Here is a 13080-nt window from a genome sequence, read left to right on the forward strand (position 1 = left end):
AAATCAAGCAGATATCGTTTTAGACACTGATTTGGGTAAGGATCTCTTTATAAATTATTTCAAACAAAAGCTGTTTCAATGTTCATATGGGCACATGACTATTACATAGTCATGTTTTAAGACATACAATTGTGAATATATCCTTTAAGGTGGGGTCTACCACCACTTTATTACCTTGATCCAAATACCCTGTTTTAAGGGTGTCCTTGTGTCAAATATCTACCTTTAAGACTTTAATTATTTCAAACCTGCTTATATGTCTGTTCCTGAATAATTGCATTGATTGTCATATTGAACGATATTCTCTCTCTTTCTCTCTCTCTTTTCCTACAGGGGATATCAGAGTATGACCATATACTGTATTTGTAAGGAGGACTTCATTTTGTTTAATTAAATTGTTTAGTTTAATTTAATGACGCTGGTGTTTGAATGGCTGAACAGTTTTACTGTGGAATGTTTCTGTGTTTGTTTTTTTTGTTTTTTAAATCTATGGTTTTATTTCCTCTATTTCGATGATCGGTTTTGGTTGAATAACGTGGGAGCAGGTTATTTTCTCCGCGCCCCTCCCCTCTGTTTTTCCCGGAACCGGAAGTCTTCATTCAGGTAGAGCTACGGCAGCAGAGCAGCCTCGACGGTGACACACTTGTCGTCGCCTCTGACTTCACAGCTAACGTTCGCTCGGGTCGAGCCGGTGTGGGTTGGGTCGGTACTTTACCTTCCTTATACTTGTACAGTTAATATTATGGCGGCCGCGGATCCCCGGTCCTCGAGTGACGGCGGGCCGGCCAGCAGAGGAGGATTCCCTGCCGGGGAGAACGGCAACGACCGCGACGGACCTGGCGGCAGCAGCAGCGGCGGCGCCAGCGGCGAGGGCGAACGGGAGCGGGACCGGGCCACCTTCGAGTGCAACATTTGTTTGGACACTGCCAGGGACGCTGTCATCAGTATGTGCGGCCACTTGTTCTGGTATGAGACGACGCGGGGAAGGGGGGTAGTCTTGTTGTTGTTGTTGTTGTTGTTTATGTTTCCGTTCAGCCCGCTGGGCTGGAGTGTAGTTTTGCCGTCTGTGCGGCCCAGTTTCACTTGTTTCACGCCGAAATCACGCACAACACCGCGTGTTTACCCGTCGTTTGTCTCCGCGTTTTGTAGGAGATGACAGCGGCCAAGATGGCTAGCTAGATATTAGACTACTGAGGAGGGTGTTGGTTTGATATCAGTACAGTAGTTATAAAGGACGTGTGGCTGAACTTCTTCCCTCATTGAAGTGCAAGTGCTTCTGATGATGAATGCTGGTTTGCACGTGTGATCTGGTGAGGAATGAAGTGGCCCAGGCAGTTGATATCATATGGTTTGAGGTCAGAGGTCACAGTTGCAGCCAGTGTGCCTCCCTGGATCACTCACCCTCTGTGACACATTAACTTTGCCTGTGTCAGTTCAAACTTCCTGGTGATAATTCACAGCTCTCAGGTGAGCAGTGGAGGTAAAACAATTAGAAGATCAGCTGATTAGTTTATAAACAGCAAATTGAATTACCTAAAAAGAAAAAGCTTCTCAAATGTGAGGATCTGCTGCTTTTCTCTGTTTTAAAATCATTGTTAAATGAATATCAGACTCCGGGATCTTGCAGTAGGCATTCGTTTAAACAATTCATCTATTTAACTGAGAAAATAATGAATATATTCATCAATAATGAAATAAATTGTAGCCCTAGTAAATCAAAATTATGAGACATAAATAAGACCTTTTGACCAGTAAACTGTCTGGGTCAGTATATCGGCACTGGTATCGGTGTATATGTCAGCCAGTAAGTAACGAGATATCGCGGTACAGAAATGCCAAACACATGTTTGAGGTAATTTAGAAACAGTAGAGTTTGTCTACCTGAGAGAAATTCATTTTTCAACCCACGTCTGCGCATATCATTAGCTTTAATCAATAATGAAAGTAGCTGTTGGCTGTAACCCTAGGTCGCGCTTCAGCTGTGATTCAAGTGTTGTCTCCAATCTTAGTTTTTAATCAACACTTGTGCAAGGCTCAACCTTCAAACCACTTTGTGTTGAAAATCTAAACATTCAGAGTGACGGTTGAGGCTCATTCATGAGTTGTGAGTGTTGACTGACGGCCGCTCGCAGGTCCGGGCTAATGTGGGATTAGAGCCAAGCGTGTAGGATTGGGGTCAAACCAATGTACCTGCCTGCCTTGTAATCAGTAGTCGAAGAACGCAGAAGAATATGTTACTTCCTTTTTATATGTTGTTGATGTACATTTTTAATTTGAACAGATGGTGATCTGAATGGGTGTGCACATGTAGTTCTGACAACAGAAACCGACGTGGAGTAGGGGATGCTCTCGCTGCCTACAAGAGATGTTTGTAAGCAGTTATCTCCTTTTCACCCTCTGCGGTAAACTCTCTCTTTTTAAACCTAAATGAAGATCGACCCGGAGGGCAGAAAGTTTTAAGAGAGGTGGACAGCAGACTATTGTGTTAACAGGCTAATGTGACTTCTTTCTGTCTCATCTACAATGAGAACGTGATTTTTAGGAACACAAGTGACATTTCTTTACTAAGCATGCAGAGCAATATGTTAGGCACGAAGGAAATGAATCATTGAATAGAATAGACTTTTATTGTCATTGCACTCATTTATGTACAACGAAATTTGTGCCCTGTCTGAATTACAAAAACGGTAATAAATACACAAATAAATACTTAAACATACACTCATGCACAGTCATCGCAAAAACAATAGATATGTGAACTAATCACATTAAAATGATAAAAGCAGTGTTGCACCGGTTGTCCTCTTGTTGCACGTAATTGCACATTGCTCAGCTTTGAATTGTTTAGATTAAGAAAATATAGATATTTTATGTTCTAGGCCTGGAAAAAAACATTTTATTATTTAAGGAAAAGAGCAGGAATCTTAATATTGTCTAATAATAATGTAATAATAAATAAATAATTTTATATTTGATCAGAGAAAGGGTGCTTTTCACCTAAGTCGCACGTGCAGTTGCCAAACAACCATGCACTGAAGATGTGTTATGGTCTGATGTAACTTAGTTTCTAGGTTACCTGTTACCCCCCCCCCATGACTCTGATCTACTGTGTAACGTGATGAAACTGTGATGATGAAACTCTCAGCAAGGAAGAAAGGTGTTGACGTCAGATCACCTGCTGCAACTTCAAATCACAGTTGCAACTTAATTGCACATTGTCTTAATTTCTAAAGAAATACATTTTAAATCACCGTCTGTCACATACATTTTGTATTTTAAATGGCTTAGCTTGAGTTAAACTCCTAACCCTGCTGCGTTTGACACAGTTTAGTGCTTTGAACCGCATTTTTTTTATTTGTGCAACGTTGCAAAAAAACTGCCTTTGTTGCCAAAATGCTTACAAATAAAATGATTGAGTCAGTACAACATACATGTTTTGTTGAATTTCACAACTATGGGCCAATATCACTTTTTTAGCATCAGAATTTTGTTTGTTTACTGATACTCGACCTGCATTTTACCCTCTCATGTGTTGAAATGTGACAGAGAAACTATTTAGGACACAGTAACAAATTCCTCATGAGCAGAGCATCCTAGACTGTGTCAGATTTTTAGTTTGACTTTTGCAACAAAAAGTAAATTGAGAAAGCACACTGTGCAAGAGAGGGACGATTTGTGTGAAAGGATACATTGATGTCACTTAAATACTTTGAGGTTAATGAGCGTGTGACATCTTTACAATCCCAGAGTGAGTCCACTTGAGCAGACTCGTTTTTGTGACAGATGCCGGCACACACAAGCTGCAAGACTGAATGAGAGAGCTCATCATGTTAGAATTATAAATGGAGAAAAGGGATATTGAAGGAAAGCAAGAGAGACAAAGGAGAAATTAGAACATTAATAAGATCCAGCAAGCCTCTGACTGGAAGGTTTAGGAAAAGAAGCCCACGTTTAAATTGGTAATAAAAATTAGACTTAAAGGCTGGCATACAAAGTGGTTTAAACCAGTGGTTCCATTTTACTTCCAGACTCCTTAAAATGAAGCAGTATGATTTTATTTTCTTGAATTATTTCTTTGGAATAATTTTTAGAGGGCTAAACATCTGGTATTCCACAAGAAATAAAGGTTGGGGGAAAAAGTCAGAAAATAATCAGCAGAATTAGTTTTTTCCTTGTCTTTCTTAACCTTTTAATTTTACGACCACTGATGATGCACTGATTTTACCAGTTATCATATACATTTACAAATTTATGCTGTTTGGGTTGTCGTTTTTACCATCTTTGCCAGATTTTTGAGAAGTGTGTGTGTGTGTGTGTGTGTGTGTGTGACAAAACAATCTCAACTCAAAGTCTGCTTTCTAGTTTTTTAAGAGCTGTCAGCTAGGACTGCAACTGATGGATTATCTGCTGGTTATTTTCACAATTTAGCATTTAGTGTAAAAAATATCAGACAGTGAAAAGCAGCAAATCCTCAGAAGAGAAGCTGGAACTGAAGCCTTTGTTTGGCCTTTTTGTTTAAAAAAAACAACAATTAATGCATTTAGTAAAAATTTGTTACTAGACCTCGACCAATAAATCGGCACGCTGATATCGCTGTTTCCTAACATCCAAAAAATGACAATTAAAGAAGAAACAGAGAGACGGAAGACAGATCCTTCGATTATGTTATGAGTGTTGGCATTGCATAGTTTGTTCACCAGAGAACATACATCCCAAATCCTCCTCAAAACACAGCAATCAGCTGTAATTTTGTTCAAAGTTCAGAACTTTTAAACTGCATTATGTCATGTTGTCTTGGTGAGGTCTCATAACTAGACATAACAAATGTTGGGGATAATCTTTGTTTATGGTATGTGTTTCTAAAAAGAATATCCGCTGATATATCAAAATGTCGGATTTTAAACTCCTCAAAAAAAAAAATTATAATACATAATGGTTACCAATTGTGTTTCTATCGATCAGCTATTCAAGTGATCTGCTGATTGTTTCATTTCTAACTTCAATCACATCTCATATTCTTCATCAGCAAGTGGAGACTGAGAACCTGAGCCACTTCTATTCGCTAAAGAAGTGTATTAGATTAGATTAATGTGTAGGCACTCAGATCTGGCTACATTTGAACCTGTGAATAGACGGCTATTGGCTGCAGACATACGAGTCGCGTGCTGCTTTTTCAGTAGATAACAGGAACATGACCTGCTTGTGTTTGTCCAGAAATAAGCTCATATGCTAGAAATCAGTGGTTGCCAACCGTTTGTCTGATGTACCTGATTAAGATCAGTAACCAGACAATATTCCAGCCTGGGCTTATGTTCTTAATCTAATGTAATGTTAAAGAATGATACTCTACATGCAGGAAGTGGCTCTGCAGTTGCGTCATGTAATGAAAGTCTGCGTGTAGTCTCTGCAGTCAGGCTGAATGGTTGTTGAGCCTCTTGTTGGAAATTAAGCGGTTATTTTCAGGCCACAAGAGCCCGGCTATACATGTGGCCACATGTTAAATCACAGTTGAATGGTTTGTTATGTTAATTTAGGCCTTTAGCTTTGTTCAGCTGTCTGAATCCACAGGAATGCCATTCTCAGCAGCAATCTGATGGCTGGTATCGCACTAATACTGTACACACTGTGAGCCCTGAACTGTGCATGTAAAAGCTTGCAGATTGACATGAGGTCATGTTTCTCTTTACAGTTTGTTTGGCTCAGGTGGTTATTTTGTTCGTGATGGTGTTGAGGCGTTTGGGTAGGCCCACCTGACGCTTGAATGTTGTGTGGTTATGAAGTACTGAAAGTGTCGAAAACAAGTCCTGCCTGTTCCTCTGCATGACCTTGAGTTACTTTTGCTTTTGAAATTTACCCCGCAGATAAATCTCTGACAGAAGCAGATAGACATTAAAAACATAGTAAATACAGAAATCATTATAGAGAGATACTTGAGAGAAGAATTAAACCTTTGAAATATTGGTTTTTAGCTGCATGTGATGCTGCCCTAATAAACACACTGGCTGTGTTTGTTGTATCCACATATGCCTTAAACACCTTCAAGACAGGAACACGTTATCTTAGCTTATGAAAGCAGCTCTGCTTCCCTCATGGAAACTCTAAACTTAGAAATGGTCTGTAGTGGATGAACTGTAGTATCTGCAGTGTGCTCTTTAATTAACTGAGGTCTTAGGGCAAAGCTAAGCTCAGAAAACGTTTTACAGTTATTGAGCATGGTGCAGGATTAGGCTGGAGAGTGTTCATGCTTTTAGAATAGTTTTTTAAAACGTAAAATCAAGACCTGAATCCCTTTCACTAGACTTTTTATTCATCATATACTGTAATGAAGTTTATGTGCAAAATTTCAAACTTTCCTGTTGGTACATGCGAACTGGTGAAAGGTACACCAAGCAATTAATCAGGAAAATAATCATAAAATCAATAACAAAAAGTTATTGATCCCAATTAGGATTCATAATATCCTATCAACGACTGAGTGTGCTGAATGTTCACACATGTAGGCATCACTGTTATTACAGGTGCTGATCATCAAACAGACTTAACAATAGCAGAGGATGAAGCTCATGGTCAGATCAAGGTTGAAAGGGGGCTTGTGAAAGGATACGTAGTCCTCGGGTAGCTTCTTGTTATTGATGAATCCTGCGATTCCACAATGCAGCAGCAGGTCGGCCTGGCTGTCAGCAACGCAGGCAAGACTCTGATAACCTCTGACAACAGATGGAGCCAATGAATGCAAACAATGGGAAGCAGGGATGAGTTTAACCAGCCTCTTCATTAGTAACAGGTTGTTTTAGCCAGTTGGGCTTCAACTTATGAAAAACCTGGCCAATTTCACAGCACTAAGAGATATAAAACAAGAACAGCATTACATTTATTCAGTTCTAATATTTATTCTCTCCAGGAATGTTGGCACTGCTTTTGAAGCAAGCGGCTGACATTTTAAGAGAAAGGAGCTATTGTGAGACTGCAAATTAATCTTTTGTTTCTTCCTGTCTCCACAGCTGGCCCTGTCTTCATCAAGTGAGTATTTCCTCTGTCTCGCCACCCTCTGCTTTGTAACGCTCATTAAAGGCTCCGCACAGCCACACTGGACACTGAAAAATTAGACTTCTACCCGGGTTAAAGTTGGAGACTTGTGATAAAGAAAGATTTTAACAACTGACTTATAGTTTGTCATTTAGCTTCTGTGTTATTGTATCGTAAACATTTTTGGGTTTTGGACCTTCGATTGACAGGGAATTACTCTGTGACTAATTGATAAGCAGTTAATCATTTGGACCACTTTCCAAATAAACAAATGCAAAGCATCTGTTATGTACAGATTCCAAATCTGAGGATTTTTTTTTGCCATGCTCTGTTTTTATAATTTTTTGGACGATGGGTCACTTTCAGCTCTGGAAATTTGTGATACTCATTTTTAACAACAAAACGATCAAAGTCAGTGAATAGACAGATTAATCAATGACAGTTGTTAATTGCAGCCACAAAAAGAACCTAATTATAAAGACATTACATTTGGCCCTGGGAAACTGATGGGTATTTCTGACTTAAAAAATGTTTTTATTTAAAAACAAGCCCATAAATCTGAGATGTTTTCACCTGTTTCAGTGCAAGCTCAGGCAGTTTCATACATCAAAAAAGTCCTTCAAGCATTGTCCCGTCAACAGGTTTTATACAGCACAACATTACAAGACTGCTGCAAAGCTCTGTCTGGGGGTTCTAATCAGGCCCAGTGAGTGAAAACGCCTGTGTGAGCGGGCTGTTGCTGAAGAGGGACTTTTAACATCAAGCCTTCAGCAAGATAACCGAATCAGCGCACGATTGCAGCATGGAAACTACACCTGTTAGTTGACTTAGTGCAGCTTAAACACGCTAATGCACTTAATACCTCTGTTTACTGCAGCTTTCTCTGTTACTCACCACTTAACATGTAGAGCTGTACATTGCTCTCAGTAGTAGCATAAACACTATATAGATTAACCTACACATTAAAGAGGAGTGCAACCTTTTTGTGGAAAATGACTTATTGTTAATCTCAAAGTTTTTGTTATGAATGTGCTGCTGGGCAAAAGTACCACAGGAGATCCTTGATGCATTTCAGGTAACATTCACTAGGTTAAGTCTTTAGCTTTACATTGCAGCACCTGCCTTTTTCTTAGAAAACATTAATTTAGCTGCTATTTGGCTTTGAACCTTGGCTCTGTTTGATTCAGGAACACAGCAGCAAGGGGTTGATCTGATATGTATTACAAACATTTTCGTCTTTTGTCCTGTTGCTCCCCTCAGTGGTTGGAGACGCGGCCCAGCAGGCAGCAGTGTCCCGTCTGTAAAGCGGGCATCAGCAGGGAGAAAGTCATTCCATTGTACGGCAGAGGGAGCTCCAGCCAGGAGGACCCCAGGTACCTCAGCACCAGAGTGTTTGCATCTGTCTGTGTGAAGTTTTTGGGCGATAGTCTTATGTTCGCCTTCTGACCGACAGTTTCTGTTCAGGTTGAAAACTCCACCTCGGCCTCAGGGACAGAGAACAGAGCCAGAGAGTAGAGGCGGGGTGAGTCAGTCAACCCATTTCTTGTGGCTGATAGTTGAAATAATCTATATAATATTTATGTTGTTTTTAAACTTTATCTCTGTTCTTTTTTTCTGTCTGTGCGCAGATGTTCCAGGGTTTCGGGGACACTGGCTTCCACATGTCTTTTGGCATCGGTGCTTTCCCCTTCGGCTTCTTCACCACAGTCTTCAACACCAACGACCCCTTTCACAGAGCAGGTAAACACATTTGGAGGCAGGCATTGTGTTGTCACTGGATAAATCAGTTTTTTTTTGTGGTTGCACTTGTACGGAGGAATAATCACGTGTGCTTTTGCTTTCTGGGTCTGTAATCATTCAAACTGAGGAGATTGAATTTGTAACCAGGCCTTTAAAAAATCATACCTCCTCAGTGTGAATGATTACAAAACCCTTGAGGGGTCCGAGGGTATGAATTACGAGTTTTAGTTATATGCACCATTATCACAGTTTAAACCAAAAGGAAAATGGAAAATTTAGGTCCTCTGTCCCCTTCCTAATATTTGGACATGCAGATACACACAAGTTTGAGTGATTCTCGGTGAGAAGCTATTGATCCTATTTTTCGGTTGTAGTTGGTGTTGGTTACATAAATAACACTAGCTCTAAGCTGTGTATTTGAGAATCGATAGTTTTCAGCGGTTCATGTTATAAATGTCAAAATCATGTATGAACTTATTGCCAGGACTGGTTTTCCATAATTTTTGACCATCCATCAATCTCCTCCCTGTCAGACCAGTATGCAGGTGATCACCAAGGCAATGGTAACCTCAACAACGGCAACAACAACTGGCAAGACTCCCTCTTCCTGTTTGTGGCCATCTTTTTCTTCTTCTGGCTACTGAGTGTGTGATGGAGTCTAGGGACAGATGGACGGACGAGTGGCTCGACTACCGGGAGGGAGGAGCACAAAAAAAACACAACCCAACTCTCACACATTTAACTAAAGCTACAGACACGCTCATTTTACATTTCCTAGCAGGCACTAACTTGGGAGAGAAAACGGATCGTTGTTTGATCCCAAAACAAAGAAATACAGGAAATTTGGTTTCCCCCTCAGCCGGCAAAAGGCAGATTCACTTTAGGATACTAAGCCCCACCCACCTGCTTTGTTCATTTTGTTTATGCACGAAACACAAAGAAGTGTTGCGTGAATCCCAAAATAAGTCACATTAACCCTCCCTCTCTACTTGCACCTGTAGATATATGCACACACAAACAAAGGTGGACACTTAAAAGTTTAAGGGGCTCACTGTTGGGGTTCAGAGACAGTATTAAATGAGTGTGAGCTTTGTAAACTTTTTTTTTTTTTGGTATTGAGCAGTAGAAAAAGGAGGTGGGTGGAGGATAATTTGGGGCAGTGACTAATTCTGTTTTGGTTGTTCACATTTCTTAAATAGAGAGGGGGAGAGGCATGTTGTAGAAAATTTAAGTAGGGTTAAATCAGGGAAGAGAGCAGGGTATGAGAGAACATAATGGTTGCTATTGCAACTTTTTGCTTAATCTAAAAGACCAAAGAGGATCCGTCATGTACAATGTGAAAAATTTAACTGAATTAGGTTCCTGTTTACCCTTTCCTCGTGAAATAAAAAACTACAATTTGCGACATGAAAATAGATGGACAGATTCAAAACAGCACAGATGGATGCATTTTTTTTAAATATACATTTGTCTTAACAAAAAACTGCCATTGCACTGTGAAGTTATTTGTAGACGGAGCTGTCCTAAAGATTTAGTGTGCTGGTGATGAACCACTTGTTGCGTCTACAAACATGGATGGGGTTACAGTTTGGGAGATTTTTCACATCAACATGAGCAACTTGAGAGAGTCTAAAAAAAACAAACCTGACACACAGTTTGTCAATTACAGAACAAATTGTCAAGAGAGAAAAGTTCTGGCTTGCAAAGTAGCTCGATGAGATGCTGCACAATACGTCCTGACAGCAGGTAGAGTCGGGGCAGTGTAACAAATGAGAATCTATTAGTCGTGGAGGCGAAAAGGTCAGCACACTAAAGATTTGCAGGAATGACAACAGTTCACTGAACTTTCTGTCAGTTGATTTGTTTTTCTGTGTCTGTACAACTTATATATTTGTATATATGAATATTGTAAATGCTGTTTTTACGTGTTTGAGTGGATGATCGACCATGGAGAGAGGACAAGATCTCCTCAATATGCTTTTTGTAAAGCGAGATCTGGTTCCAGGTTTTCATAAATTCCTTCCCTTTTACTCAAAACGCTTGCAGCCCACGTTAACTATTCTGTCAACCTCTCTCATTAAATTAAATAAATGTTACAAGTGCAAAACAAAGTTTGTCCTTCCCTGTTTCGGGATTTTAATGAGGATGTGTGTGATTGAGCTCATTTGCCCGAGTAACTGACAGTGCACCTTAAAGAGCAGTGTAAAACTAAATATACGTTCATCTTAATTATTTGACTTGGGAGATTCTCAGTTGGAAAATGTTCTAGCCTTAGCTAAAAAGATTACTACACCGATATAAGATTTCAAATGTATTAAAATCAATGCAGAAGAGCCAAAAACATGGTATTTTATTCCGCACATTCTTCCTTGTCAAAACATGGCACCTGTTTTATACAATGTAAATACCACTTACCGTTGGGCATATGGATGTACTTAGAGATTTGGCCATTGTATGCTAGTAGTGGCTAATGTTGTCTGGAACTGTGGATCAGGCAACAAAGGTCTGGTAAACTCGCCTAACTCCACAACCTAAGATTTATTTTCATTTTCAAACTTGCAGTCTTTAGCCCCAACTGACGAGGCAGTTTCAGATTTCATATACACAAAACACCTGTGAACAGTAGGGTTGGGTACATACAGGTGCTGGTCATATAATTAGAATAACTAATCATCAAGTTGATTTAATTCAGTAATTCCATTCAAAAAGTGAAACTTGGATATTATATTCATTTATTCCACACAGACTGATATTTCAAATGTTTATTTCATTTAATTGTGATGATTAAAACTGACAACTAATGCATATCATCCAAATTCAGTATCCCCCGAAAATTAGAATATTACTTAAGACCAATACAAAAAAAGGATTTTTAGAAATGTTGGCCAACTGAAAAGTATAAACATGAAAAGTATGAGCATGTACAGCACTCAATACTTAGTTGGGGCTCCTTTTGCCTGAATTACTGCAGCAATGCGGCGTGGCATGGAGTCGATCAGTCTGTGGCACTGCTCAGGTGTTATGAGAGCCCAGGTTGCTCTGATAGTGGCCTTCAGCTCTTCTGCATTGTTGGGTCTGGCGTATCGCATCTTCCTCTTTCACAATACCCCATAGATTTTCTATAGGGTTAAGGTCAAGGCGAGTTTGCTGGCCAATTAAGAACATGGATACCATGGTCCTTAAACCAGGTACTGGTAGCTTTGGCACTGTATGCAGGTGCCAAGTCCTGTTGGAAAATGAAATCTGCATCTCCATAAGGTTGGTCAGCAGCAGGAAGCATGAAGTGCTCTAAAACTTCCTGGTAGACGGCTGCGTTGACCTTGGACCTCAGAAAACACAGTGGACCAACACCAGCAGATGACATGGCACCCCAAACCCTCACTGACTGTGGAAACTTTACACTGGACTTCAAGCAATGTGGATTCTGTGCCTCTCCTCTCTTCCTCCAGACTCTGGGACCTTGATTTCCAAAGGAAATGCAAAATTTACTTTCATCAGAAAACATAACTTTGGACCACTCAGCAGCAGTCCAGTCCTTTTTGTCTTTAGCCCAGGCGAGACGCTTCTGACGCTTTGTCTTGTTCAAAAGTGTCTTGACACAAGGAATGCGACAGCTGAAACCCATGTCTTGCATACGTCTGTGCGTGGTGGTTCTTGAAGCACTGACTCCAGCTGCAGTCCACTCTTTGTGAATCTCCCCCACATTTTTTAATGGGTTTTGTATCACAATCCTCTCCAGGGTGCGGTTATCCCTATTGCTTGTACACATTTTTCTACCACATCTTTTCCTTCCCTTCGCCTCTCTATTAATGTGCTTGAACACAGAGCTCTGTGAACAGCCAGCCTCTTTAGCAATGACCTTTTGTGTCTTGCCCTCCTTGTGCAAGGTGTCAATGGTCGTCTTTTGGACAGCTGTCAAGTCAGCAGTCTTCCCAATGATTGTGTAGCCTACAGAACTAGACTGAGAGACCATTTAAAGGCCTTTGCAGGTGTTTTGAGTTAATTGGCTGATTAGAGTGTGGCACCAGGTGGCTTCAATATTGAACCTTTTCACAATATTCTAATTTTCTGAGATACTGATTTTGGGGTTTTCATTGGTTGTCAATTATAATCATCAAAATTAAAAGGAATGAACATTTGAAATATATCAGTCTGTGTGGAATAAATGAATATAATATCCAAGTTTCACTTTTTGAATGGAATTACTGAATTAAATCAACTTTTTGATGATATTCTAATTATATGACCAGCATCTGTACACTGTATAAAAGGTTGGGTATTGTTGAAAATTTACCAAAACTATTACCCTTAAAA

General features: G+C 40.0%; 1 protein-coding gene across 1 annotated transcript; it reads left to right on the forward strand.

Moving 5' to 3' along the window:
- Positions 1-588: 588 nt before the first annotated feature.
- Positions 589-10877, forward strand: rnf5 (ring finger protein 5). The gene is made up of 6 exons (XM_038725034.1): positions 589-966; positions 7002-7020; positions 8287-8399; positions 8491-8548; positions 8655-8766; positions 9300-10877. The coding sequence occupies exons 1-6, from the start codon at positions 743-745 to the stop codon at positions 9416-9418; spliced, it is 645 nt and encodes a 214-aa protein (XP_038580962.1). The 5' UTR covers positions 589-742; the 3' UTR covers positions 9419-10877.
- The last annotated feature ends 2203 nt before the right edge of the window (positions 10878-13080 follow it).

The sequence above is a fragment of the Micropterus salmoides genome, unplaced genomic scaffold, assembly GCF_014851395.1.
Source record: "Micropterus salmoides isolate LMB-PRFRI ecotype aquatic unplaced genomic scaffold, ASM1485139v1 Ms_hic_scaffold_17, whole genome shotgun sequence".
NCBI classification, from domain to species: domain Eukaryota; kingdom Metazoa; phylum Chordata; class Actinopteri; order Centrarchiformes; family Centrarchidae; genus Micropterus; species Micropterus salmoides.